The 26,143-nt window shown below is 44.5% G+C and overlaps 1 protein-coding gene across 5 annotated transcripts in view; it reads right to left on the bottom strand.

Annotated features, from left to right (window-relative positions):
• Positions 1-1,597: 1,597 nt before the first annotated feature.
• Positions 1,598-26,143, bottom strand: part of fgfr2 (fibroblast growth factor receptor 2) — a 68,469-nt gene continuing 43,923 nt past the window's right edge. For 2 of the 5 annotated variants that reach the window (XM_012965899.3, XM_012965900.3), the window contains exons 5-17: positions 23,811-23,934; positions 15,461-15,651; positions 13,403-13,547; positions 11,547-11,749; positions 8,987-9,138; positions 8,190-8,311; positions 6,993-7,103; positions 6,063-6,253; positions 5,812-5,934; positions 4,731-4,801; positions 4,341-4,478; positions 3,625-3,730; positions 2,136-2,769 (exon numbers count right to left, since the gene is read on the bottom strand). In XM_012965899.3, coding sequence (XP_012821353.1) covers positions 2,599-2,769; positions 3,625-3,730; positions 4,341-4,478; positions 4,731-4,801; positions 5,812-5,934; positions 6,063-6,253; positions 6,993-7,103; positions 8,190-8,311; positions 8,987-9,138; positions 11,547-11,749; positions 13,403-13,547; positions 15,461-15,651; positions 23,811-23,934 — 1,848 coding nt within the window. In that variant the 3' untranslated portion in view covers positions 2,136-2,598. Of the gene's footprint in view, positions 2,770-3,624; positions 3,731-4,340; positions 4,479-4,730; positions 4,802-5,811; positions 5,935-6,062; positions 6,254-6,992; positions 7,104-8,189; positions 8,312-8,986; positions 9,139-11,546; positions 11,750-13,402; positions 13,548-14,551; positions 14,697-15,460; positions 15,652-23,810; positions 23,935-26,143 lie in introns of all 5 variants that reach the window. The other 3 variants (XM_012965896.2, NM_001102856.1, XM_012965898.3) reach the window with 3 other exon arrangements.

The following is a 26,143-nucleotide window of genomic DNA, read 5'->3' as shown; positions in this document are numbered from 1 at the left end:
CAGTTGATAGTTCAAATATAGATGGCTCGACAGGCTTCAAAAGTTCTGCTTGTGCCCAGCATCTAAGGCTGCTTTTTCCAAACGTCTAGGTCATTTAGCTTGTTAGACATGAATGATAAACTGCACAATAAATTAGATTTAATGGCCTCAGAACGTAAAAGCTTCTTAATGTTCTTTCAGGCAGAGAACACTCTGACTTTGTTAATAGCCGACGGAGGAGCATTCCCTTCTTTACATGTTGTGTTAATCTGTGACATACACAATAAGTGCAAAGCAATTGCTTAATTCTTTACATACAGAATCCCTCATACAGTTCAGAGCAGAATGATAGAAGTGTTAAAGCCCCTGTAAAAAGAACCTTCTGGGGACCCATTATTTATATCAAGGTAGGGCTGTTCAACATACAGCTTTCAGCTGGTTCCCCATAAACGCAGCTTTGAGGACAATATATGGTCAAAAGTATGTAGACACCTGCCTGTGCAACATTTTATCCTAAAACCAAGGGGATTAATATCAAGTTGGTCCTAAAAAGCCTCTACTTTGGGAAAGCGTTGCAGTAGATGATTGTTGATGATTGACATTGTTGGTGGGATTTGCTACCATTCATTGGAACAGGCCTGGTCTGCATTACAATTCATCCCAAAGAGGGTTCAGTTGGGTTGAGGTCAGGGCACTGTGCAGGCCAGTCAAGTTCTTACACTCCCATCTCTGTATGTACCTTACTTTGTGCATGTGTGAAACAGAAAAGGGCTTTCTCCAAACTGTTGCCACAAAGTAGGAAGCATGAAATTGTGAAGAATCCCACCAGGGCCGGACTGGCCTACTGGGATACCGGGAAATATTGTGTTAAGCCCTGCCATATTTATGCAAGTCAGCCGGCCCCAGCCACTACGGCACCCTGGTCCGCTGCGCTACTTGCTTTGCTGATAAATATTAAAGATGGCCGCATGTTCCACAGTGGAATGCACAGCAATCGTTAATTTTGAACAGTGAAGTAAAGGTGGCCATACACGGGCCGATTGTAGCTGCTGATATAGGTCCCTTGGACAGATTCAGCAGCTTATCACCAATGTAGGGGAAACAACGACTGGCCTGCAGATCGATATCTGGCCGGTTAAAAAATTCAGTAAGATCGGGGACCAGATCGACTCGTTTATGCGGTCCCCGAACCGACTGTGCATATTCCAGTCGTTATAATTCAATCGTTTGGCCCCAGGGCCAAACAACCGAATTAGCCTAAATTCCCCCAATATCGTCCTCCCGTAGGTGGGGATATCGGGAGAAGATCTGCTCACTTGGCGACCTCGCCAGGCGAACGGATCTTTACGTGTATGGCCATCTTAAGTAGCAAAGCAGAGCAAGAATGGTGATGGCTGGGGGTGAAGCAGGGTGCTACAGTTGTTCGGTGGTGGAACCTTTGAGTCAGGTACCTGTTGGGTCTCAGTCCGACACTAAATCTCACAGTATGATGAGCCGGCAATGATGGCCGTGGCTTAAATAGCCAATTTCATTAATTACAAGGCTTATCCACATACCTTTGGCCACATAGTATATAGGATTCCAAACTTTATCAAACGCAAGTATTGAACAACGAAAGTAGACATTCCACAGCAGCAAGGTTTTATTTACAGACGTTGCTTCCCATTTCTTAGTATACATTGTACAGACTTCCACATCCAACTTCAGGGAGAAGGCCAGTAGAATAGTTTTTTTTCATGAAAAAAAAAAAAAATTGTTCCTTTTCTATATTACAGCATAAATACCATAAAAGCTCTATACAATCTGCTCTCTGTAGCTTGTCTTTTGTGATTTCAAGGCAAAATATAAGTGAATTTTTTTTAATTTAAGTTAACTACAACCACTGGCCTAAAACATTTTTCGGATTCATCCGCCAGTCCTGTTTGTACACGACAACGGGGTCCCCCGGGGGCTTCTGTGTTTCCCACGTGCTAATAAATTAAATCTGGGTTAGTTTTAATAAGAAATAAGTATTTCTGTCAGTGTAGGGTGCATATATATATATATAAAATAACAGAATTTGCAGTTACCCCCCCCACTTAGGTGACTTGCCCTAAGCCCTAACAGCAAGTTTTTTGTGTTGTTTTTTTTTTTTTTAGAATCAATACAAAAAATAATTCATTGTAAATATATAATATATATTTATACATATTTGGAATATATTTACATTTATATCCAGCAGCGACAATGCTGTGTATGTGCTCTGGTGAAGGGATTAGAGGTGCTGGAATATATTTTCTCAAAATATTACAAAATTAACAAGGAAGGCAAAAAAGTTTTGTTTTGCCTTGAGTCCAAGTGAATGATCCCGATGAGACGGAGAATGTAACTGTGGTTACAAATCCCGGCTTGGCGCATCCTCCATACTGTCTCTGTGCTACGCCATCGGCGCACTTCGCTGTTGTACCGCCATTTGATGAACCCCCATTGGGGAAACCTGAGTACAACGGAATTTGCAGAACGTTGTCCTTTTTTTTTGTTGTCCTCTGTCAACTGGAATGTCCACATTCCTCAGCGTTCTGCAGAATCTGTCGGCGAGACATGCAGTCTTAATAGGGGAGCTGCAGAACGCAATCGGCTTCATGTCTTTACCACCCCATTAACGTGTGGGAACTTGGGGAGGCAGGGGTCGTGAGGCATGGGGTCGGGAGAAAACACTGAGTCGTCGCCGGAGGAGGAGGAGGCGGAGCAGGAAGAATCGGGGAAGCTGGGAGAATACTGCTCCAGGGGGGCGCTCAAGTCGAGGTATTCCTGGGTTACACAGAAGACAGAGAGAGATGATCAGCGACTTGGATTCAGGGAGAAAAACAACATTATCCCAACCCTAGACTCAGAATCCTCCATATGTATTAAAAGGCACTAAAGTTTGCCCAGTAGCAGTAGCCCATAGCAACCAATAAGATGTTTGCTTTATTTTTGTAAATTCTACCTGTTGATTGGTTGCTATGGATTACTGCTCCTGGGCAAAATTAGTGCCTTTTATTACATAACCCCCACAGTGTTCACTCTGGATCACAATTTATATTGTAGTGTCACCCACTGTGACCTACAGCACTTATATTTGCCTACTTGTGTCTGTAAGTTACCCTCCCATATAGATTGTAAGCTCTAGGGGGCAGGGACCTCCATCCTCTTGTGTCTGTGACTCTTAACTTATTGCAACTGTATGTATCTGTATTTATTGTTATACTTTGTATTTATCTATTATTATCTTAATAATTCTACTGTACAGTGCTGCGTACATAAGTAGCGCTTTATAAATAAAGATATATGTACATACAACTATAATTTCCAATATATCCCAACAACCAGACCCTTATCTAGATGCCAGCATTACAACACTGTATATAATATACATCCAAACTTCAGCTAAATATCCATTCCACTGTTTCTATTTGCATTGGAAAGCACAATGGAGGAGATCTATCTCAATCCAACTGAGCCTACCAAGTACAGTATCTGCTCATGAGAATATCAAAGAGAGCCATGAGGGATTGGTACCTGTCTGCCATAGTGATTCTGATGCCTTTCATGCCAGGCATGTGTTCCTCCTATACAATACAATGTTTCATATTAGTGGTGCCAGATATATAGATAGACACTAACCTCATTGGTTGTAAGTGTGAGAATTCGGTCCAGATCTTCCACCAGTTGCTTGAAGGTGGGTCTGTGAGAGGGAATGGCGTGCCAACAATCCCGCATCATCATGTACCTGCCGAGTAGAAGAAAAAAAGAATGGTGAGCTCTTTAGACAGAAGACCAGGTCAAACCATTATTTGTATTATCAAAACAGGGGAGACTGTGGAATGGGGTACATAGATTATTGTTTTCATATGGTCAAAACTCTAGCAGTCTGCTGTTCTCTAGTTAATGGAAAATACCACTGACTGAGACAGAGATGGGGGGGGGGGGCACATATAAGGGGAGGAAAGGATGAGATTTCAACATAGAGAGAAGAGTAAATAAAAGCTATCCGACAGAGGATCCTAGAGTAGCTATCACCAACCAATCCGATTCATACTTTCAAACAGAACTCTGTACATATCTGCTGGCTGGTTGCATTTGGTAACTAGGACTACTGAGGTCTTTGAAGTGGACACTATCTTCAAGGTTATTGGTTCTTCCATGCTCTATAAGCATACAGGCAAGCCAATTGGCTCCTGATAAAATGACCCTAGTGCATGTGAATGTTATAGGGACATAAGATTGTAAGCTCCACTAGGGCAGGGACTGATGTGAGAGCTGTTAAGAATGGAGGTTTTCATCTGTGTTAAAATGCAATAAAAATGAAAATGACAAGCCCTGGCACAATGTGCACTTACAGTTCATTGGTGCAGTTTCCTGGCTTGTCCATCCGGTGTCCCTCTTTCAGCAGCTTAAATAGTTCCTCTACAGGAATTCCGGGGTACGGAGATCCCCCCAGGGTAAAGATCTCCCACATTAATACACCAAATGACCATCTGCACCAAGAGATGAAATAACCACATAAGAGGACAGAATATCATCAACCCCATTTCCAATCCCATTAATTAGTCCCAGAAAGACCCCAAAACACAGCTTCTACAACCCACCCCCTTATACATTATATGGCATCTCTTGATCTCAAGCTGATATCCTGGAAACCAGAAAAATAAAATCTATCACAGGTCTCTTCTGCTCCCAATCTTTTTCCTTCTATTGTTCCCATCACATAAACATTACTGCACACTTACACATCACTCTGATGAGTGTAAACCCTGTCGAATAAAGCTTCCGGTGCCATCCATTTGACAGGAAGTCGGCCCTGGGAGAACAAAACATAGCAGATCAATACGGAGGGGGTACAGCCATGGGATGTACAGTAACAATGGTAACATCGGGCACTGGGAGACAGACATTAGCTCTGTGCATTTCCCATTAGGGTGAGACAGGAAGAGACAATGGATAGGGATTGGGAGTCCCACCATGAGATCAGGAATGAAATTGTAACCACAAAAATGCAAAAAGAACGTATAGTATCTATTTAATATTTAGCTTTGGGTGTATTGCCTGATCAAAGAGATCAATGCTCAAAGCAAAGTATCAAAACCCACGTGCCCCATGTGCTGGTTATGGGAACAAGAAGGTAATACCAACAAGGGTGTTTTTTTAATTACTGACAAGCAACTCTGCTAGGCATCAATGTGAAGATGATTGGAGGTGACTTGGGCCATTTTTTAAACAACCAAAAAAGCTAAAAACTTGACAATGCCATGTGTGCCATGGCCTAGGGCAGCGTTGACATATTGTTTGGTTGTCCTGACTCAGCCAGAAGGTCTCTAAGGTGGAATCTGAAGATAATGATTATTTGCTCTCCTAGCTCCACCTGAAGCCCACCATGAAGGACAATTAAAATGACGTTTTTGGTTATTTGGTTAAATGACTGATTTCAATATTTTTCTATAAATCCTTACCAAAGGTTGGACCTCCTCCTCCTGCAGAAATCCAGCAACATACTTAGGTGGTCAGATGCTAGACAATATATGAGCTACCTATTCTTTATATCTTATGAAACCTGGCAGAATCCATGGAACCAGATCAACTCTGAAGACGTTTCACTACATTTAGGTCCTCCAGTACAACTGCAACAGACAATTTGCCAGCCAATTCAGCTGCTGGCCAATTTCTTGTTCTGTGGGCGGCTACCTTCTATCCTGTACCAACAGCCCTAAAAAGTTCTATATTTGGTGAAAATGTACCTGATTGCCATTACTCTATATTATGGTGGAACCAAACATAACCAGCCCAACCAAATGCCAAACAGCAAACACTTACATTTGTTGTCTTTTTATAATAATCAATGTTATTGACATCTCGCGCCAGACCAAAATCTGCAATCTTCATAACATTGTTTTCAGTGACCAGCACGTTCCTGGCTGCCAAATCCCGGTGTATACACTGAAACAGATGAAGGGGAGGCAGGACGATTAGAAGTGAACAGGAAAATGGGGGTGAGGGGCTGAAATGGGATACAAATGGCAATATTTTCAACCGGGAACACTGTCAGGGTAAGATTATTTTATTACCTTTTGGGATGCCAGGTATTCCATGCCTCTTGCTATTTGATAAGTGCAGGATACCAAGTCTTTGAAGGTCATCTGCTCATCGGGAACCCTAGTAACATCGAACGAGTACTCCATCTCGAGAGGGCGCCTGGCCCTGAGGTACTGTCGCAGGTTCCCCTTAGCAGCATATTCAACAATGACATACAGTGTTCCTAGAAACCAAGCAGAAACTCTTATAAATATGAGCATTCCATTGTCTGTGCCATATGCAAGAACCACCAGAATACCTGCTGGACAGTATAGTGAAAGTGGGTCCTTCCACGTAGCTGTGACAAGTAAGCCCTTAGAAGGGAATTTTTTTACTCTAAAGGAGAAGTGATTGGGGGCCACCTTTGGAAGGTGCTACAAAGTGATGCACATTTCCCAGCTTACTGATGTTTCTTATGAACAGTGGGTAGAGTAAGACAGACAGGGGACTGAACAGATACAGAACTGTGGCCATGCCAGTGATTTAGACATCAATGTTGGGCATGGGAAGACATAGTCATCAAGTGCAGAACATTGAGAACTGAACAGAGGGGGTAAAGGTGGCCATACACGTTAAGATCCGCTCGCTTGGCAAGGTCACCAAGCGAGCTGATCTTCTCCCGATATCCTCACCTACAGGTGGGCGATATCAGGCGAATCCAGGCTTATTCCAGGGCCAAACGATCAAATTAGTAGGACGGTAATGGGCACAGTCGGTGTGGGGACCGCATCAATATCTTGCCTATTCCAGGCCAGATATCAGTCGGGGAGGCCCGTTGTTAGTGCCCATACATGGGCCGATTAGTTGCTGAATCGGTCTAAGGGAACGACAGCAGCTAGAATCGGCCCATGTATGGCCACCTTTACACTGGTAGTGCTGGTGGTTCCTTTTAGTTACCTGTACATGCAGGATTTCATACTCACCTCCCTGCGTGCAGGCTCCTAGTAAGTTAATGATGTTTTTATGCTTTCCAATAATTTTCATCATCTCCATTTCTGATACCAAATCTGCCAGGTCTTTCTCCGTAGCATCATCTAAATATAAACAGTTCGATGTATCAGCGCGGTTACCTATATCTCACCATATACGCAGCACATGATCCATGGAACCAATGCCAGAATGGGAACACAAATAAAGAGCTTACAGTCTAGATGACCAAAGGAGGCCATATGGATAATAAAGGTTGGGCAAATACAATTGGAGGCCTTTAGAAGAACTTAAAAGCAAGTTGTTTATATGGTAGAGACATTGCAAATATTTACACTGATACACACAAAAGGTTTCAGGAAATTGTTAGAAAGGAGATATGGCTGTAATAGGAAATGTATCTTTATGCACGCTTCCTGTCTGTATCTACAGCAATGCTACCACCCATGGGTGCCTGCCACATCTGGGTTCTAATGTTAGCAATGGTTATACAAGCACATGGTTCTGAAACCAGTCACGCTACCCATAACAGCCGATCAGATGTCTGCTTTTTTATTTCTGGCCTGGGGCAAGCTTTTCCTGTGTTACTACAGGGCACAATCACATAGGGTTGTGTGGGGCAACTAAGCATAGTGACCCGGCTGCAGTCAAGACTGGAGTTGGACATGGTCAGATCAGAAAAAGCTACGAATCTGACACCCACCAGCTCTATGCTACACTATGGAGGGCCTTATCAACCTAAGGAATGTGTTCCTCACTTTGGAAGATCACAGTTTCCACATGTCCTGCAAGAAGGACCAAATTAACCAAACTCCAGAAGAGCAAAACATATAAATTACGAGGCAGCAAACACCAAAAGATGGACTGACTGCTGGGCGAGACTGCTCCAAGCAGGAACTGAGCACTTTCAGGCCCCATGGTGGAAAAGACCAGCAGGCAGATTTTAATGGAGAAAGACACTCATTGTACCCTGGAGACAGAGGGATGGAACACAGGGAGAGTGGCAGAAAGATTGCATAACTCAAAGGAAAGGGATCTGTAAATTACTCCCTGCCATAAAAAGCTGCCTTGGAATCACAGAGAGGGGCAGCTAAGCTGTCACAGCTGTTGATTTATCCCGAAGCCTGAAGGTCAGGAATGTGACCCTGTGCCCCCTGAGAGAAGGGAGAAACAGTCACACCCAGACTCCTTACCTTTCAGCATCTTCACCGCTACTGTCACAGACTCCTTGGGACGGTCTTTATCAATCCCAAGAGCCTCGGCCATCACCACTTGCCCAAAGCACCCCTCGCCAAGTGGCTTGCCCAGCGTCAGCCTAGGAGAGAAGCACAGGGACATGAGCTGGAGTAGGAAGGTTGGTGGTTAGTACAAGGTGAGAGTGGCAGCTCCGGAACAAAGAGAAACAGCTGGGAACAATCTGTTTAATGCAGCTGTAAAAGCCCCAGAGAACCCACACAGGAAAGAAGGAAAGTTTGGATTGTGAGAGGGACATACCCATCAGCCTCTTATGCATTGCACTACCCAGAATCCTTCTCTATCCCTTGGTCCCAGATGGAAGCAAAAGTACTTTGCGAGATTCCGGATTGGAAACATCAAACACTTTTGCAGATTATGGTGGGCCATAGTATTTTTATTGTATATAAATACCGTCTATATCTAATGGGCATGTTGCAAATAAAGCAATAGTTAGGCAGCCACTGGGACGGAGAAGGAGACTTGCTGCTGCTATGGACTTTATGAGATACATCAAGCCCCTTGTTGGTGAGGCAATCTATGCTGGTATTTGTAGAAGGTTATAAAACTAAAAAGGTGCAATGGGAAAACTGTGACCACAAAACCAAAAAACAATGGAGTCTTATAAACTGCTGAAACCACAAACAGAGCCATTAACAACTTTGGAGAAGACAGGGAGGACATTAAATCTGTAGTGGGCAGCATGGAAGGTCAGCAGGACTAAATGTAATGGCTGTAACACCATTTCTAGACATACTTGTCTCTCGAGAACTCCCAGAGAGGGTCATGTGGCAGTTCATATTCAGACACATTCGGTAAGGGCATGGCGTCGGTACTGGACAGGAGTCGCGTTGTGATCCTCACCAGAGGAGTGGTTGAGTTCATGGATGAGCTGGAATCAGCCGAAACCTGAAGTTACAAGAGAGATGTTCTGTGATATGTGCCCTACGCCAACAGCACAGAGGGGGGATCTACAGACAGCTCATACCATGTGCACGGGGGAAGGGGGGGCTAGCAGCTGCTCTTATTGGCTAATGCTGAACACAAAAGGTGTTAAGTCACCTGGGCATCAGTTCCATGGTGGGGAATACAAACTTCACCATAGATAAAACTCATTACTATGTTCTAAAGAAATAAATTCATAAAATGTAACTAGGGATGCAATGATCCATTACTGCAGGATTCCCTAAACTGCAGAACAGAATGATAACTGCCAATTTTACATTTAGGCCCAGTATTCCTAAAACAGGGAGAAGCAACCGTCAGTTTGAAGCCCCTCCAGTCTCCATGAATATAAATCACACACTCGTATGTATCATCCGGACAGCCTTTGCTGCATGTGGTCTGCAGAGACTCGTTCTGTACAGATAAGATGCCCGGATTCCATATGTTTTCTTTGCATTCTGCTGTCTGCTCCAATAACTGTAGCTCTTTGTCTACTGTTCCTCTTCCTCTCCTTTCACATCTGCTCCCTCACTGATCTCCTGTCCAATTATGGGCTGCTTTCTAGGCACATTTCTTCCACTGTTTAATATTTTTTTTAAATGTTGCCTTCTACTAACCTGCAGCTTGTTTGGCCCACCCCAGCCTACATCGTTCTCGTCCCATCCCAGACTTCAGCTCATTCTTAAATTTGATTAACCTTCAGCCTCCTCCAGCCATCAGCCTGTTCATCTTTCCACGGTCATCAGACCCCTCAATCTTTGCCTGGTCATCTGCCTCCAGCTCACTCCTGCTTCCCCAGCCTCCAGCTCCTTCAACCTTCCCTAGCCTCCAGCTCCCTCCTGCTTCCCCAGCCTCCAGCTCCCTCCTGCTTCCCCAGCCTCCAGCTCCCTCCTGCTTCCCCAGCCTCCAGCTCCCTCCTGCTTCCCCAGCCTCCAGCTCCCTCCTGCTTCCCCAGCCTCCAGCTCCCTCATCCTTCCCCAGCCTCCAGCTCCCTCATCCTTCCCCAGCCTCCAGCTCCCACATCCTTCCCCAGCCTCCAGCTCCCACATCCTTCCCCAGCTTCCAGCTCCCACATCCTTCCCCAGCCTCCAGCTCCCACATCCTTCCCCAGCCTCCAGCTCCCACATCCTTCCCCAGCCTCCAGCTCCCACATCCTTCCCCAGCCTCTAGCTCCCTCATCCTTCCCCAGCCTCCAGCTCCCTCATCCTTCCCCAGCCTTCAGCTCCATCATCCTTCCCCAGCCTCCAGCTCTCTCATACTTCCCAAGCCTCTTCATCGTTCTCCAGCCTCCAGCTCCCTCATCCTTCCCTACCTTTCACCTTGCTCATCCATCCAAACTCTGCTCCCAACCCCCAGCCTCCAACTTGCTCTTTGCCAATCTCTCCACATCATGCAACTTTCTCATTTCTTCCTTTCTTATGTCTCCCCAATGGGTTACTAGCTAGCCTCTTCCCTGCCTGTCCCTCGTTCCAGTCCCCACTTTCTGTCTCCTGTGCTTCTTCTGTGTGCTTGGCTACACCCTGACTGCTTGTCGTCCCAGATTTTGTAAATTATTTTTCTTATCGGTGGCTTTGTGCTAAACCAATGCTGCGATTCTTAGCTGCTTTCCTAGTACCGATACTCTGCATGTTCAATAATTCTGTGTATCTTCTGCAGTCTAGACACCAATTACCTGTTACAGTTCTCCTTTAGAAAAAAGTAACCCTGGATTTCATTTATTCACAGACACCTAAAAACAAGAAAATATTAGTGCAAACCCCCCCCCCCCCAGTATTATGTAAAGCGCAAACACTAACACTAAGTGCAATGCCCAAATAAATAACTACACTGTCTCCCCCGAATGCCAGATGCAGTCACCGTAATGGCTAACATAACAGGTAATTACACAGGCTAGCTACGCCAAAGTGCAATAGCAAGGTTAGTGTTAACTCTAATTATCTTATTGACTAATTAACTGGTGTAAAGATTTTCCAGAATGCAATTGTGGCGTCACTCAGCCTTGGGTAAAAGTGACATCACTTCTGCTGCGCACAGTCTGCCCTTTGTTTTGGTGGTTGGTAAATGACACTCAGTAAATGACTTGGAGAAAACACTTGGTTTGTTACATAACAGGGGTGTCCAACTGGCATAGGCCCAAAGGTTCCCAACATAACGACATACTATGGGGGTAGGGGTAATGTAATAACCCAAAGCAAAGCTAATTTGCCATATAAACATTCCAGTAGCAGATCCATGGCTTTCTGGAATGTGGGATCACTACCCTAAAAACCCAGAGCGCATGCTTCGAATAGCTCCAAAATACTTTCTGCTCTACATTTGTGCATGGCGGCTGTCGGACGAAGTAAGGGTTTTTGAACTCTTTATCTACTTTCTGTTACCTGGCGATGGAGCGGTATCCGTTTGGTGAGTTTGTGCACCGGCGGCCCAGTGAAGTTCTTTTTCTTCTTGGCTCCTTGGCGCATACGGCACACCACGCAGATCACCACCATACAGAAGATTATAAAGATACCGGCAGAGTAGATACCAATCTCCATGTAATAGGGGACGGGGTTGTCTTCCCCTGGACTGACAGTAGCTGGCAGAAGGCAGAGCAAGAGGTAAGGTGGGGACTTTACTACAAATCCATACAGAAAACCACACACTCACACTCACATCTTGTTGGTGCAGTTCAACCAATCAGACAGTGGCATTCATCATTAGAACTGCAGTAGGCAGTTCAGTTTGTGATTGGTTGCTATAGGTTACTGCACTAGAGCAAGTCAACACCATGTAAAGCTGACTACACATTGGTTAATTCCACAGAAGACTGACCAATCAAATGGAGCACAATCATGGTCAAATGCCACCAAACCTCACCATTCAGAGGACAAACAAAACAACTGCAGCTTCTATCAGTTCCATTTGGTTACCTGCACATTGGTCAGCTGGACCTTTAGTTTGATGGGTAGTAGTTAACTGGTTCATTGGTAGTAGTTAACCCCCAGCCTGGATCGGGCCCTGGCATTTTAAGTATAAAGAGCCCCCCAGCAACAAACTAAATAGCATCTTCCAGTAGCCCCTCTGGCATTTGCCAGAAACCACAAATTGCCAGTCTGGGCCTGGTTAACCCAATTGGCTGGCTTCTCATCCCATGTATTGCCAGCATAGGTAAATGTGCCTAGTTAATCTTTATAGTTACTCCTTAAAGCCACTATAGCTTCCTTTTGATAATAAAATGCAAGGCCAGACTGTACCACCCACAGGGTGCAAGAAAATAGGGGGTGTGGCCTGATCTGCTGGATGGTGTAGCCAGGACTAAATTACCGTAAGTCAGAAAAGAAAGTAACAGTGCCTATAAAGGGGGTAACTAACTTAAGTCCACTCTAGTATGTTATAGAACATTTGTGTTTCTGGGATATAAAATAGGCCCTGGCATTACAAGTACACAGAGGCCCAAACAGCCCCCTATAGGCCCAATAAATAGTGACTGTCTATGGCACCTTACAGCAGCCCCTCTGGCATTTGCCTGAACCCACAGATTGCCAGTCCGGGCCTAGTTCTTGATATATGCCCCGAGCACACAGCAGTACTTATGAGCAAGACACACTTGCACCTTTACACATCCACACACAGGCAAGTATATATCCACATATCACATGTCCCCGGTAGGGGTTACCTTATCACATATCATCAGATCTGTCAGATCAGCAGAAAAAGGGAGAGAAAGAAAGAGAAATCTAGAGGCAGAACACCCAGAAAGACAGCAGGACAGACTTATGTTATGGGCTATGTTTTCCTTTAAAATGTAAACCCTTTTTTTCTACCAAGGGGTTAAAATTTGCAGGCAAAACATCAAGCCCCACATTGCATGAAGAACCCATGCCATGCAATGCAATCAGCATGCTTATACAGGGATAGAATGTCTACACGGCTCCAACACTGGATACTTTGGGTATTAAATCAAGGGGCCAATCAACAAAATCAGATGTATTTACAATGGATGTCTGATCATGTATTATTGCCATTTCCATTCCTGTGCAGGAGCTGCCATATTAATTGCCTTGGCTGTGAATGAAATCAAGGACCTGAGACAGAACAAATGGGGGTCTATGTATTGGCAGTGGAAGACGTTAGCAGATGGGAGTCCAACTGGAGCCTTTCTAGACAGGAGCTGTGTAAAATTCTATCTCAATGTTTATCCCAGCAACAGGAAAGGTAAAGTCAGAGGCCCCAGAGAGAAGAGTAATACCTGGATGAACCGTCAACCAGGCAGAATGTTGAGAAATCCCAATAGAATTTCCAGCTATACAAGTATATTCCCCAGCATCCTCAAAAGAAACATTCCTGACATACAAGACTTCTATCTCTTCGTCCGTAACGTTAACTCCAGCCGCCTGGAAGAGAAGGGTGGCAAAAAAAAAAAGAAAAGAAGAGCAAAGAAACACCGGATGAGAAAAGAAAGGGACACGTGGAACAGGCTCGGGAGATGTCTCCAGCCCAGATGGTCCCTGAGGGACTCTGAAGACCTCCCTTGCTTTCCACAAAGAATCTTCTGAAGACCCAGAATACCAGAAAGTCACCAGAAATATACACATTTTTTTTTAAAAACTAAATAACAAAATCAGTTTGTAAATTGGTAGAGATGAACCGTCACCCCCAAAGTAATCACCAACTACACATGCAATTACATGACATGGAAAAGCATTACCCACAAGGCTGGATAGTGAGCACCTAAGAATGGGACTATTCCATTCCTTCCTGGCTTGAAAAGAATACTGATATTCCCCAGTTGTCCTTCATGGAACCACAGTTCCCATCATCACCCATGGGATGTGGAAGGTTCTAGAACAAAAGCTGAACAATCTTGGGTTTGGTCTCCCTGGTATAAATATTAAATATAGGAAACAGGGGCCCCAATTGTGTGCCATTTAAAGTGTCCAAAGGTGCCAAGTTTGCTCCAAGACTGACCAATATCAGCCAATCAGATGTTTATTTTCACTATTCCAAGGGCAGTAGAATAGTTAAATGCCACTTACTGATTGGTTCCTCTGCTAGACCTGGAGCAAACTGTATATCTGACTTCAGAACAACATGGGCACAGGCGAGGGACGAGAAGATTAAAGAGGACAAATAAGTGTGGCCATAGTGGTCATACTGGCACTTTCATATTGCACTAACAGTAAAGGAGTACAGGGGCCACTACAACCTCTCCTTTCCTATTGGAAAAATGGGCATCTTTTAAAAGGAAAAATGATAAATCCAATTGTCCTTGTGGGTATTTTTCCATGGCCGTCATCAACGGCAAAACACCAATACCAGATTCTTTTCACGAAACGCCACCTTCACCGAAGCACCAAGAGCGCGTGGGCAGCCCACGTGCAGCGAGAAGGGACGTTACCTTTTTCACGCTCCACCGTGAGCCAGGCAGACTTGTTGGCCTCTCCTATATAATTGGAGACCGCACATATATATTCCCCTGCGTCCTCTTCTGTCACATTGTACAGTTTCAGCACTTCAGCACTGGAACTGTTAATTCCTGAGCGCTAAACGCAGAAAGGCCGGCAGCAGAGGGAAAGAAACATACAGAGAGAAAGGTCACTGCCGTTTTAGGGGCGAATGGTGCTCAGCGCATCTGATTCTCCCCTCAACATAGGGCCCCGTGGGCTGTGATCCATAGGAGACTAGCAGAGGTATCACATTCTTATGTAGGCCAAAATGAACACCAGGAATGTAGAACAGAACTAAACAATGAATTAGGCAAGAAATGTTATGTTTTGAGGGTTCTGTACCAGCCCCAGGCCCAAAGATCTGTGTCTCCAAAGATGCCCCCAGTAGATTCCCATTCAAGGCATGAATGATAGTGATGCTGAACCTCTGGGCTTCTGTACATTAAGTTTGGCAGACAAAACACAACATTTTGTAGCCATATTATTTTTAGGCGTTAGTTCTCCTTTAAATTACTTTGGCATTACAACAAAGGGTTGGTTAACCTGCAGCTTCCGCAGTCAGGGGGCTGCTGGGAGTTGTAGCAGATTCCATGCCGGATTATTAAACACAGACATTATAAGCATTAGAGCAGGGAGAGATAATAATCGGACATTGAGCTTTTGTAGAACTACAATTCAACTTATTCCCATTCCCAGTTGAGCACAGCTGATCTTCAATGGGATTCTGGGAGCTGTAGTTCCTCAGCAGCTAGAGTGATAGCTGACTAACTCTGCTGAAAAGGATTAGCCCTATTCCATCTTTGTGGGGTGAAGTGCCTGCAGTTACTGACAAAATCGTCCCGTCCCAGCACGTGACTCACCTTTAAAACCTTGATATAAGGTAAGCCGTCGACGCCAAATCGGCTTCCATTCTTCTCAATGTATCTCACCCAGCGGATGTGGGGCTGGGCATCACTGTACACCTTGCAGACAAACTCTGCGTCCCCTCCCACCATGGCTGTGGTGTTCGCCGGAAGCCCGGCCTGCAGTATGGGTCTGTGCGAGGAACGTTCTGGGGGGGGAAAAAAATACAAAAGTTGAATTTGATGAACATGGGTCTTTTTTCAACCTCAGCTACTATCTTCCTATTTTTTACATACCATAAGCCACCTCCATATAACAGTGTATCGATGTATATAGGAATAAGTGTGGGCAAGAGGCTGGCTCTGTATTTTATACACCCCCACGCAGACTCATGCTGAATATACAGATCCTCCTATACATTATAAAGTAAATAATATCGCAGTCGCCAAGTTGGAGAGGGAAAATAACTCAGGTCCGCAGGCCCGTAAAGATCCTGGCACTGCTCCCTGCAGCCAAACTGGTGCCAAGCCGAGAAGGGGGGTTGTATTTGTAAGTGATGGGGAGGAAGAAGGGGAAAGAAATCTCAGGCTTCAAACGATACCGCCAGAAGAAAAAAGCAATGCCTGCTCAATTATACAGGGCAGGGAATGTATACGGGAAAGGGGGGCGCCCCACTCAGTGCCCAATATGCCCAGTAATTCCGGGATGCCATTCATCTGAAGCACAAAGAGAAGATGTTTGATCTTTAATTAAGGGAAGGCACCTATATGGGAGTGATGTAGAGGAGCAGGGTATTCATAGTCTTTATCCCTGCTCTTTAACTACATCTCCCAGCATCCCCTGACAAACAAAGGGCTCACCCATAAACAGAGCCATTCATTTCCCTGCAGACAGGAAAGCACGGCGGTGTATATACAAGGCCAGGTCTGGACGAGGCTCCGTCTGACTTGCTGTCAGAGATGGATGCACTTTGGCCTTGGGAGAGCGCAGAGAGAATGCTGATGTAAAGCTCTAAGAGGGAGGCCATTGGCACTGGGCGCCCGTTAGTCTGTAGCCAGCCCTTTCATGCTTGGTCCCTCCAGCTACTCAGAGCCAGTGATATTTATAAGGATATGCTGCTTGCACCAACATGATGGGCTGAATAACTACCCGCCGGGAACTCCCAACTGGCATACCTTGAACTACTGCTGCCCAGTTGAACTACAACTCTCTGAATTCCTCTCCACCTGATTTTAGGGCCAAAAAGGTGCAGCTAATGCTGGCGCAGGTTCCCCTGGCATGGAAGGTGTTAAGTGTGAGTGTAGGCAATCTGTGGGAGCGCCTTACACACACACATGCAGAGTGTTCCAATAAATTGTTTCACAAACAGGCGGCCAAAGAGCGGCGGCGGCGGTGGATAAAGCCAGCACACCTCCCCAGAACAAAGGCGGCTTTCATGCAGGTTACTGTGCCTGGTGCTCTGCGGGGAATTGCTGCGCTGACGTAATGCTGGCACTCGCACACAACAGGCACCAACCTTGTTACACTCGCCGCTTGTTATTACACAAATCACACCGCTGCACGTTCAAATTACCCCTGGGTCAGGAGGAACTGTATGGGCTGTTTGTAGGGTAAGGGCTAAATGGCACAGAGGTCTAACTAAAGGGTAAATATACCTGTTTATAAGCTAATTCTGCCAGGGGTTCTTAATAGGTTACAATGAGACAGCAGCCAGATGCCTTTTTTACAAGGAGATTAGTCCCTGGCACAGTGGAGCTTACAATCTATGTTCCCTATCACATTACCATCAGTCCCTGGCCCAGTGAGCTTACAGTCTAAGGACCCTATCACATTCCCATCAGCCCCTGGCCCAGTGGAGCTTACAATCTAAGGACCCTATCACATTCCCATCAGTCCCTGGCCCAGTGGAGCTTACAATCTAAGGTCCCTATCACATTCCCATCAGTCCCTGCCCCAGTAAACTTACAGTCTAAGGTCCATTTCACATTCTCATCAGTCCCTGCCCCAGTGGAGCTTGCAATCTAAGGTCTATCACATTCAATGCATACCAGGTAGCAGTGCTACAATAGTCGCTGTGAGTGCTACACACAATCCCACATAGATGTGAGTGCGCTGTTTCCATGCCGGGATGTGAGTGTTACCATATGCTCGGCCATACAGCAATGTATATCTTAGCACCGGAGGGAAATAACTCAGTGCAGCAGGCTGATCCCTGGAGGGGGGGGAGGCTACTAAAAAGCTACATTTATGTTCCTGAAGTGACCCAAGGATTGTATAACGCACTGTAGCCACACACATGGGCACGGCACTGACCCACAACTCCTGAAATTCCGTGCTCTATTTATTTGCCCTCTTGGCATAGCAGGATCCCAATACCATAGCCAGTCTGCTTTAGAGACCAAGTGCATGGGTGTTCAATGGACAAACTAGGGGCGTCTTTGCTTATATTACGCACTGAACATGAGCGCAACCCAACAAATTTACCCCCAGCACAGTGCCACTTGTGAATGGAAGTCGCAACCAAGGGTGCGTTGTTGCAGTCCAACAACAGCCGGCGGGCAGCAGGCCGTGCATCTCTGGCATTCCTCTATTCCCATAAGGACTGAGCAGGAAGGCAAGGAATTTTCACCTGGATGGGTTTCCGGGATGTTTACAGTATGGCAACAATTAGCACACGTGGGTCCATGCTGTTTATAGCACGCTGTCTGCGCAGCCCCTCAGCCAATGGAACGTCAGTGCTAATGAGGCGCTGGTGGGCTCTCCGGGGGGAACTACATATGTATGGAAGTCTGGGGGGTTAATAGGAGGGACGGTGGCAGACAGACAGCTGCAGGGTCTCCAGCAACACGGACATGGATCTAACCATTAGCCCGGCTCGGATGATTGCCTCACTGACATCCCTTCCTCTGAAATCTGTCAGCAAAATGTCCCATTAACTCTGCCAAACTAAAATACACAGGGTCTCCCCCCCCCCACCTATTCTCTGTAGCAAAGGCAGGGTCCATGTCTTAAAGGGATACGATGGGGGCAGATATTTTTTTTTCATCTAAACCTTTATTATTAGTAATAGATTTGTGTAGAACAAGGTTAATGGCAAAACCACCCTTGTCACCTGTCATTGACTTAAAGGGCCACTGCTTCTCACCCCTCTTACAGGCGGATATTAGCCCCTAAGTGGTTAGGATTGCAGAATTATACATTTTAAAAGTTCAATGGTTTGTTTGCTTTGCCTCTTGCTCTTATCTCTCCCCACCCCCCATGGTTGCTAAATGAGACCTCCCCAGGCAACAGGGCCATACATGTAAGTGAGACTTTCAGATAAAGGGGAACTGATCCTGCTCTGTCTCTTGCGGGACATATGCTCTGTGTTTCTGTGGAGTCTCTGGCTGGATCAGTGAGAGTTTATGATTTCACTCAAGCCAGAGTCCTGACTAAGCAAAGGGTGCTGGGAGTTGTGCTTTTTAAAAATAAATAGCCCAGCTAAATTGCCAGCTCTTATACAAGCCAGACTGTCGCCGGTTGTTGGATAATTTGCCTTATTATGCCACCTCTTTCGTTGCTGTCCCTACAAATACTTCTGCCATTCTATAAAGGATCTCCCACTATGCTTAGCAAGGATATTATAGGGCAATGTGGGGCTCATTAACATCATTCTATCATTCTATGGACCTCTCCCTCAGAAGCAGTTTTTGGGTACAACAGCATTTGCCCCTTTAACCCCTGCCCTGCGTCCCACTGGCATTGCTGGCTTAGTACGTTGTTTGCCCTCCCAATAACAATTTAGGAGAGGGGAGGGGCAGAATGTCTTGCACATTCCTCCATTACAATAACAGCATAAGGCTGTCTGAATGTCATCCAACCAGAACTAAACTGATAGCGCCCCCATATTCCTTCCTGCCGGTAAACACCGGGAAGTCCTGGTTAATGCTCTATGCTTCCCTTTCACTACTCCCATTCAGAATTTTGTTGTTGTTAAAAAGAGGCCGATTTCAGCACACAATCCCTGTATAATTGGAACCTTACTGCTCCCCCACTAGCCTCTATCTCCCTCCTGTGGGACCGGCCACAATGTTATTACAAGTTTTTTTTCCTTGCCTTTCCTTCACTTGTCAAGCTTAGGGTTTCAGAGCTCAGCAGCAGGATTTAATTTCCTTTTGCCCAAAAAACAGGGCAAGGAGAAGGGGGTGGGGGGCAAAATGGGAAACACTATCAGGCCAAGCTGGGACACACCAGGAATTCAGTCACACATGGGCCTGTACAGAACGGTCATGGCCAGCTTTCCTATTACAGTATCACAGGGGTCTGTGGTGATTGAATGGAGCTGCCAGTAACTCCTATTCCTGCATATTACTGCCTGCCTGAAATTTATACTTAAATGCACTGTACCCTACTGGCATAGTTTATATATGGGAAACATTAGCACTGTCACTGCTATGGAGACTTTTTCATACGTTTGTTTGTTGACCGTGCCCCTATGACTTCATAACACACCCTCATTGGTCAGGCAAGTCACGTGACCTGATAGTAAGCAGAGGAAATTATACTTTCACTTCAATACTTTTAGTAGATAAACACACAAGCTCCAAATTATTGCGTGAGCACACCATTACCGTATTATGGGAATTATGGGAGGCCATTGTTTACAAAGGAGGGGACCCGCATATGCTGACTCCTTAACCTTCCAGCGTGGTTACTGTAACTAATGTGTTTGTCTTGTAATCACAACAGTCCACACTCACGGTACAACTGGCCTTTTAATCGTGACAAGCGACTACTAAATGATCATATCCATAGAAAGAGGTTGGAAAATCATTGGCGACTTCGAAAGCCCCTTTGGGACAGATGTGGCTACAATAGCAGGACTTATTAGTACAGGTTTCTCTATAACATTAATATAATATACAACATATAACATTATATAATATACTATATTATAACAATAATAATAATGATAATAATAACAACATTATACATGTATATACAATTTGTCGGCAGGTTCATTATGAAACAGGGAGAATATAAATACTGATGGAGAGGAGACACAGCATTGCTAAAGTTCTTACTGTTAAAAGGAAATGGGTTAATTCATTAATAACCAGGAATAACAGAATCCATAGTGCTGACCCTCAGGGACCAGAATCCCAGGCACTGACCCTCAGCGCCATTACTTTAATGGACCTGGGTTATGCTCACTTGGATCTATGTCCTACTAGGCATACTAGTTACTACTGGTTGGATACTACTTAAGTACAACACCATTTAAAAAGAATTGCAGAGATCTAAACAAAGCAGAGAGGGGGGCTTGAGCTGCTCCATTAGGTCTTGTCTCCCCACCCATAGAACCAACCTCACCCATCAATAACCGCTCCCCAGCCTTTCAAAGAACAAGTTGTTGCATGACGGCCCAAAGCAGATCAGGAGATTAAAAACATGGGCACATAGAAAAAAAACTCTACATCATTCTAGTTCACATACAGACAATCCTGATACATCAAAGGGACACTAGTATAAAGAAAGTTTGCCTTTGCTTCTCAAAACACGTGCAAAAAACACGACATTATACGGTCTATCCCAAAGCAGCAATTCTGACATGCTTTCTGGTAGAGATTTCAGCTATCTCTGTAAAAGAGCGGCCAGACCACAGTGGTCAGTAAGCTATTGTTTACATCATCGCAGGAAGTTGAGCCCTTAAACAGTTTTAATAGATTGAAGTGAGAAAGAATATCAGGGCAAAGAAAACAATATAAATTAAATATTTTTGAAGAAATTTGGGGGTTTTATCTTTTAAAAAGAGTTATTTTGAGTTGTATATATGTACTTGTGCCTGGGATGGAATATAAAAATTAGCTCCGGTGGAACCAGATTACTATGTTACAACAAAGGTACATTACAATTAGCTGGGAATTTTCCCCTCTTTGTTCCTGTGGCAGAAAGCATACAGAGGCTTATCGCTCAGCAATGGGACGAGATTTAGTGCAGCCAATTCTGATACACTTTTGTTCCAGGTGAAGGGCCTGGCTCTTTGAACAATAGTTTCTTGGCTTCTCTACCATACCATCAAGCAATCAATTCATGTATGTGTGTATATTTATATCATACACAAAAGCCATAAATACCCTGTAAATTTAATCCTTATAATTGGTGCTTAGTGATGTCATTTCTGTTACATGACTCACTGGTGTAATAAATAATAAATAAAATATTCCTTGTTGAAAAATATGAGAATATTAGAAGTCACCTCAGAGTTCCCATATTTTACAACAGGGGTACTTTATTCACTATATTTATACACACACAAACATAAATTGAGTGCTTGGTGGTATGATATATAAATACTATTACACCGCATCAATGAACCAATGTGGTCCCTGATCTGCCGAAACATCAATCCTGTCTGATCAACACCTGGCCAATTTTTGGGCAGATATCAGCTGGGGAGGCCTGTTGCAGGGCCCCATACAGGGGCAATTAAGCTGCCAAGCCGGTCTTAAGTACCCCAATCGGCAGTAAATGTGTATGACCACCTTTTCTTAGGCCAAGGGCAATTCAGCCCTTTCTAAATTCCACTACAGGTCTATATGACACTTATTACATTCAGCATTGAATTCATCTAATTGCTTTGAGAAGGGCCCCTCCAAGTCAGACTCTTGATTTGGGGATATCCCTATGTCAAGCCTGCAGCCCTTCTATTATACAAGTAAAACTCTGCTATGGGGTAGGTAAGGGCTGGATACCTTAATTCAGTAGTTAATTTTTACACTTTAAAGGGGAAACATGCCCTTCTTTAGAGGTTTACTTTTACATTGGAAATGTTTACATGGAGGCAGGGAATGGGAGCTGTCCTACTGCTTCCCCTGCAGAGTTACAATGAAAAAAGTCTCTAAAAATGTCAATAAGCAGTGCCCGTTTGGCAATATTCCTTGAGTTTAAAGACCCTCTGGCAGCTGGGAAAACCCATGGGTCTGGAATTTTCCTCGTAGCCTCCTGGCTGCTCTCTGCAAAACTTTGTCAGAGGCCTGAGGTGCGGGAAGTCGCAGAATCAATGTGTAGCAAGGGATTTCTAACATAAGAGCTTGGCTAGGCAGCCTGGGACGCCATCCCAGTGTAGGTGAAAGTGATGGGGGGGAGGTTAAAAGATGGGGTAATTTTCCCTTCTCTTTTATGCACCTGAAGCCCCCTGCTGCCCTGACCAGTAACATGGCTATTGTGCTTTTATCACCGCTTGGCAATTCCACTTTAATTCCTTTGCTTTTTCTCAAAAGCCGGTGCTCCCGGTTGATAAGAGCAGGTTCAAAGAAAGCCTGAGAATGTTATTTACAGACATACCACAGCAATTACTGCACATTCTCATCCAAATTGAGCCGAAGGAGAACAAAAGGCCCGGTGTTCTGGGCAACACATACCTATGGGAGAGTTGGAGTGATAATTACTATTCTTTTCATTGGCTAATTAAGGGCTGGAGAAACCCTGAAAACTCAGCCCGGTGCTCGTTCTCAAGGGCCGCGCCTGCTCTCCCGGCCTATGGGAATTTTTATATGTCATACATAAAGTATTTGGAATTTGCCAGCATCTATAAGGTTAAAGTCTACTAAAAAATGGTAGAAATAGGGGATGTTTGAAGTGCATGTCGACAACTCCCAGCAGTTCTCAATAGTCAGACTAGGATTGGTAAGTGGGGCGATGGAATAAGACAAGTAACCAATAGGAGCTATTTAGCAGGTAGCATCCAATTAAGGGCTGTATCTACCATATACACTGAGTACATAGACACTGAGGGCCCGTGCCTAGGGGGGCAGCTATTGGCTAAAGGCTTGTGATGCTTGACACTAACCTGCCCACTCCAAACCAGGTGTGCCATCCTTACTTTTATACCCACGCCCACTTTTTATGACATCAGAGTAATTAAATTATATATAAGCGATGGCCACCAGAAATAGTGGTGGATGGGACCCACGATCCACAAGTAAAGCACCACACCAGCCTAAACCCACCCAACCTGTGGATTTCGGTCAACCTGTGCAACACTGGTAAAGGTCTTTGTGGGATCTAGTTTGCACCTGTTTGAAAGCAAACTTCTGATTGGTCCCTATGGCATACTAGACCTGGTGCAAAGTCTAAAGGCATCTAAAGATCATAATGGAAATACATGGTACAGAATTGTTTAGAGCAATTACTTATCAAGATCAGCAGGCAGCAACATAGATGCCCTGCATGCGTTTGCTTGTTTGTTGAGGATTCTGGGAGTTGTAGTTGACCGTGTTTTGGCTTCCTTTCTACCAACTGGTAAACTCCCAACATCAATGCGAATGCCATGAAATATCTGCATGTTCTGATGAACAACACTTTGTATAGAGGAGAAGGACTCACCAATGACATCCAAGTGGTAAGTATGGTTAATGGAGCCGTGTTCATTTTCCACAATACACGTGTAGATGCCCTTGTCTGATGGGACAACACTTTCCATGATCAGGCTCCAGTGCTGGTTACGGACCTGAGGAGGACAGAAAAGGACTCTGTTATTGATCTCTGCCAAGAAGCTCAGCGCAGGACACAAGGTCACAAGCACAGAACAGCAGGGAGAAGTGAAAAAGAATATCAAAAGAGATAATATATACAGATATGGGATTTGCTATGTGGAATGCTGGGCAACTTCTGCATAGGGGAGCCTTTCTGTAATGTGAAGCAGTGGAGAACAAAACAAATCAGTAAAAATTAATAATGGTTGGTTTTAATAAAGCAGCATGGGAAATGGCAGTGCAGTATGTTTTCTGGATAACAGGTTTTGGGATGATAGAGATCACGTGGGTTCTGCACAAAAAGACAAGGAATTAACTACATGCAAACTCTGGAACTTGCATATGAATTTATATAAGGGCTAATGTACCCTGTTTTAAAATATAAGGATATGTCACTGAGGCGTACAGGTCATGGAACTCCGAGATAACTTCTAATATCCTCATATTTTACAAGAGTGACCAAAATTACATCACTAAGTACCAACTATAGTTGATGACATTACCGTTAAAGAGAATAATTTACAAGACATTTATGAAGTCCATAAGCACAATCTTGGGCTTGTGGCAAGTCAACTTATCGCAAAGACTTTATTTGTGGCCCATAACTTTGGTTCATCACACAGAAATATGAAAACATGGTTGTAATGGTCACCCAACTCTAGCTCCTTCTGCACACGGATTATATACATAAATTCTTACTGATGTAGAAATATCCAGATACAGTTCTACAACCAAACACTCTACATTCCTAGGTGACATAGTTTAGAACCTTTATGAGCCCAAACTTCTTTTGTGATATACTTGTGTGTTCTCATTTTTTACAGGACTTCATTTTTAGAAGTTGTGTTGTCCTTGGGGGACCCACTGACCAATTACAAAAAATTAATATGATCAGGTTTTCAGACTGTGTCTTCTGTAGCTGAATATACAGAGGCCATAAACACAAGCCCCCCTGTAAGATGGGTGTAAAACATGGCCCCAGTGATACAGCTTACCACCAAAATACCACTGGACCCCATAAATGTGTCAGGCAGGCCAATGGAAAGAACCCATATGTAGGACATTAAGCTGCCAATTTGGTCTGGAGGGAGTTTTCAGCTTCTACAGGCCCCAAGTACAGGAAGCTTTAGTTTTGATGGCCATTCAACCCAACAGCTGGCTCTAGATCCAGTTATTAGCCATCTCTACAAGGTGCAAGACTGGCCTCAGCTTCCTAAAGCTGGCCATACACACGGAGAAACAACAATGAGCAGTCATAAAATTGACCCTTCAGATTAATTTTAATGATGAAAGAGCTATGGCATGGAGATGAAATAGCCTCTTCTGAAAGACGGTCAGCTAACCACCCAAGCTAGTAGAGACTAGTTAGGAAGCCAGACAGTAACATCATGCTTTCCCACCATTGTTCTATTCTTCTGCTGTATAAATTAATGATGGTCAGACTGACTGTAAGCAAAAAGATATTCCCTATCACTGAAATGACTGATATCCATAATATAGGGATCTGTTCCTTGGACATGCTCCTTGGGTATGCCACACAAAATTCTACAGACCATTGTATCTACCAACACTATATGTATGGGCAGCTTAAATCTCACCAGCTTCACTAATAGAAACAAATAACTGTAGCCAATCCTGGAGTATCTGGGCATCTGACAGGTCTTCCAGGCATCCAGGGTTGACGGAACACTGAAGTAATTAGAGGCCAGGAAAATGAGCTCTGGAAAGACGTCTATGGAACGCAGAGTGCAGAGGAATGCAGAGGAGGGGAGTAGGGCTGGGGATGGCATGGAAGGGGGGTGGGGGGGCAGGTATCAGTTCATACAATAAGGAGCCTCCTTTCAGAACATACAAAGTCCCATTCAACAGGAGACGTCCACTCTGTCAGCAGCTCATATTGTGAAATCATTTTAGGGTGATGAGGGACAATCATTACCAAGAGAATCCAAGCTCTTTTCTAAGGGAGAATCCCAAAGGAGTCGTTCTGGTTAGAAGGATACAAAGCGCAATGTGTAAGACTCTGGACACAGAAGAAGGTTTAGTTCTTTGAATTTGCTTTATTGTGCTCTAAACTCACTAAATAAAGCACTCAGCTTAAAAAAAAATAAAAAAATAAAAAAGCACCTTTTGTGCCAGAGAGAAGAACGCCAATACAAGGGGATTTTGGAACGTCATTACTGAGCC

The sequence above is a fragment of the Xenopus tropicalis genome, chromosome 7, assembly GCF_000004195.4.
Source record: "Xenopus tropicalis strain Nigerian chromosome 7, UCB_Xtro_10.0, whole genome shotgun sequence".
Taxonomy (NCBI): Eukaryota; Metazoa; Chordata; class Amphibia; order Anura; family Pipidae; genus Xenopus; species Xenopus tropicalis.
The sequence above is the reverse complement of the archived record's forward strand: the minus strand, read 5'-3'. Positions and strand labels throughout refer to the sequence as shown.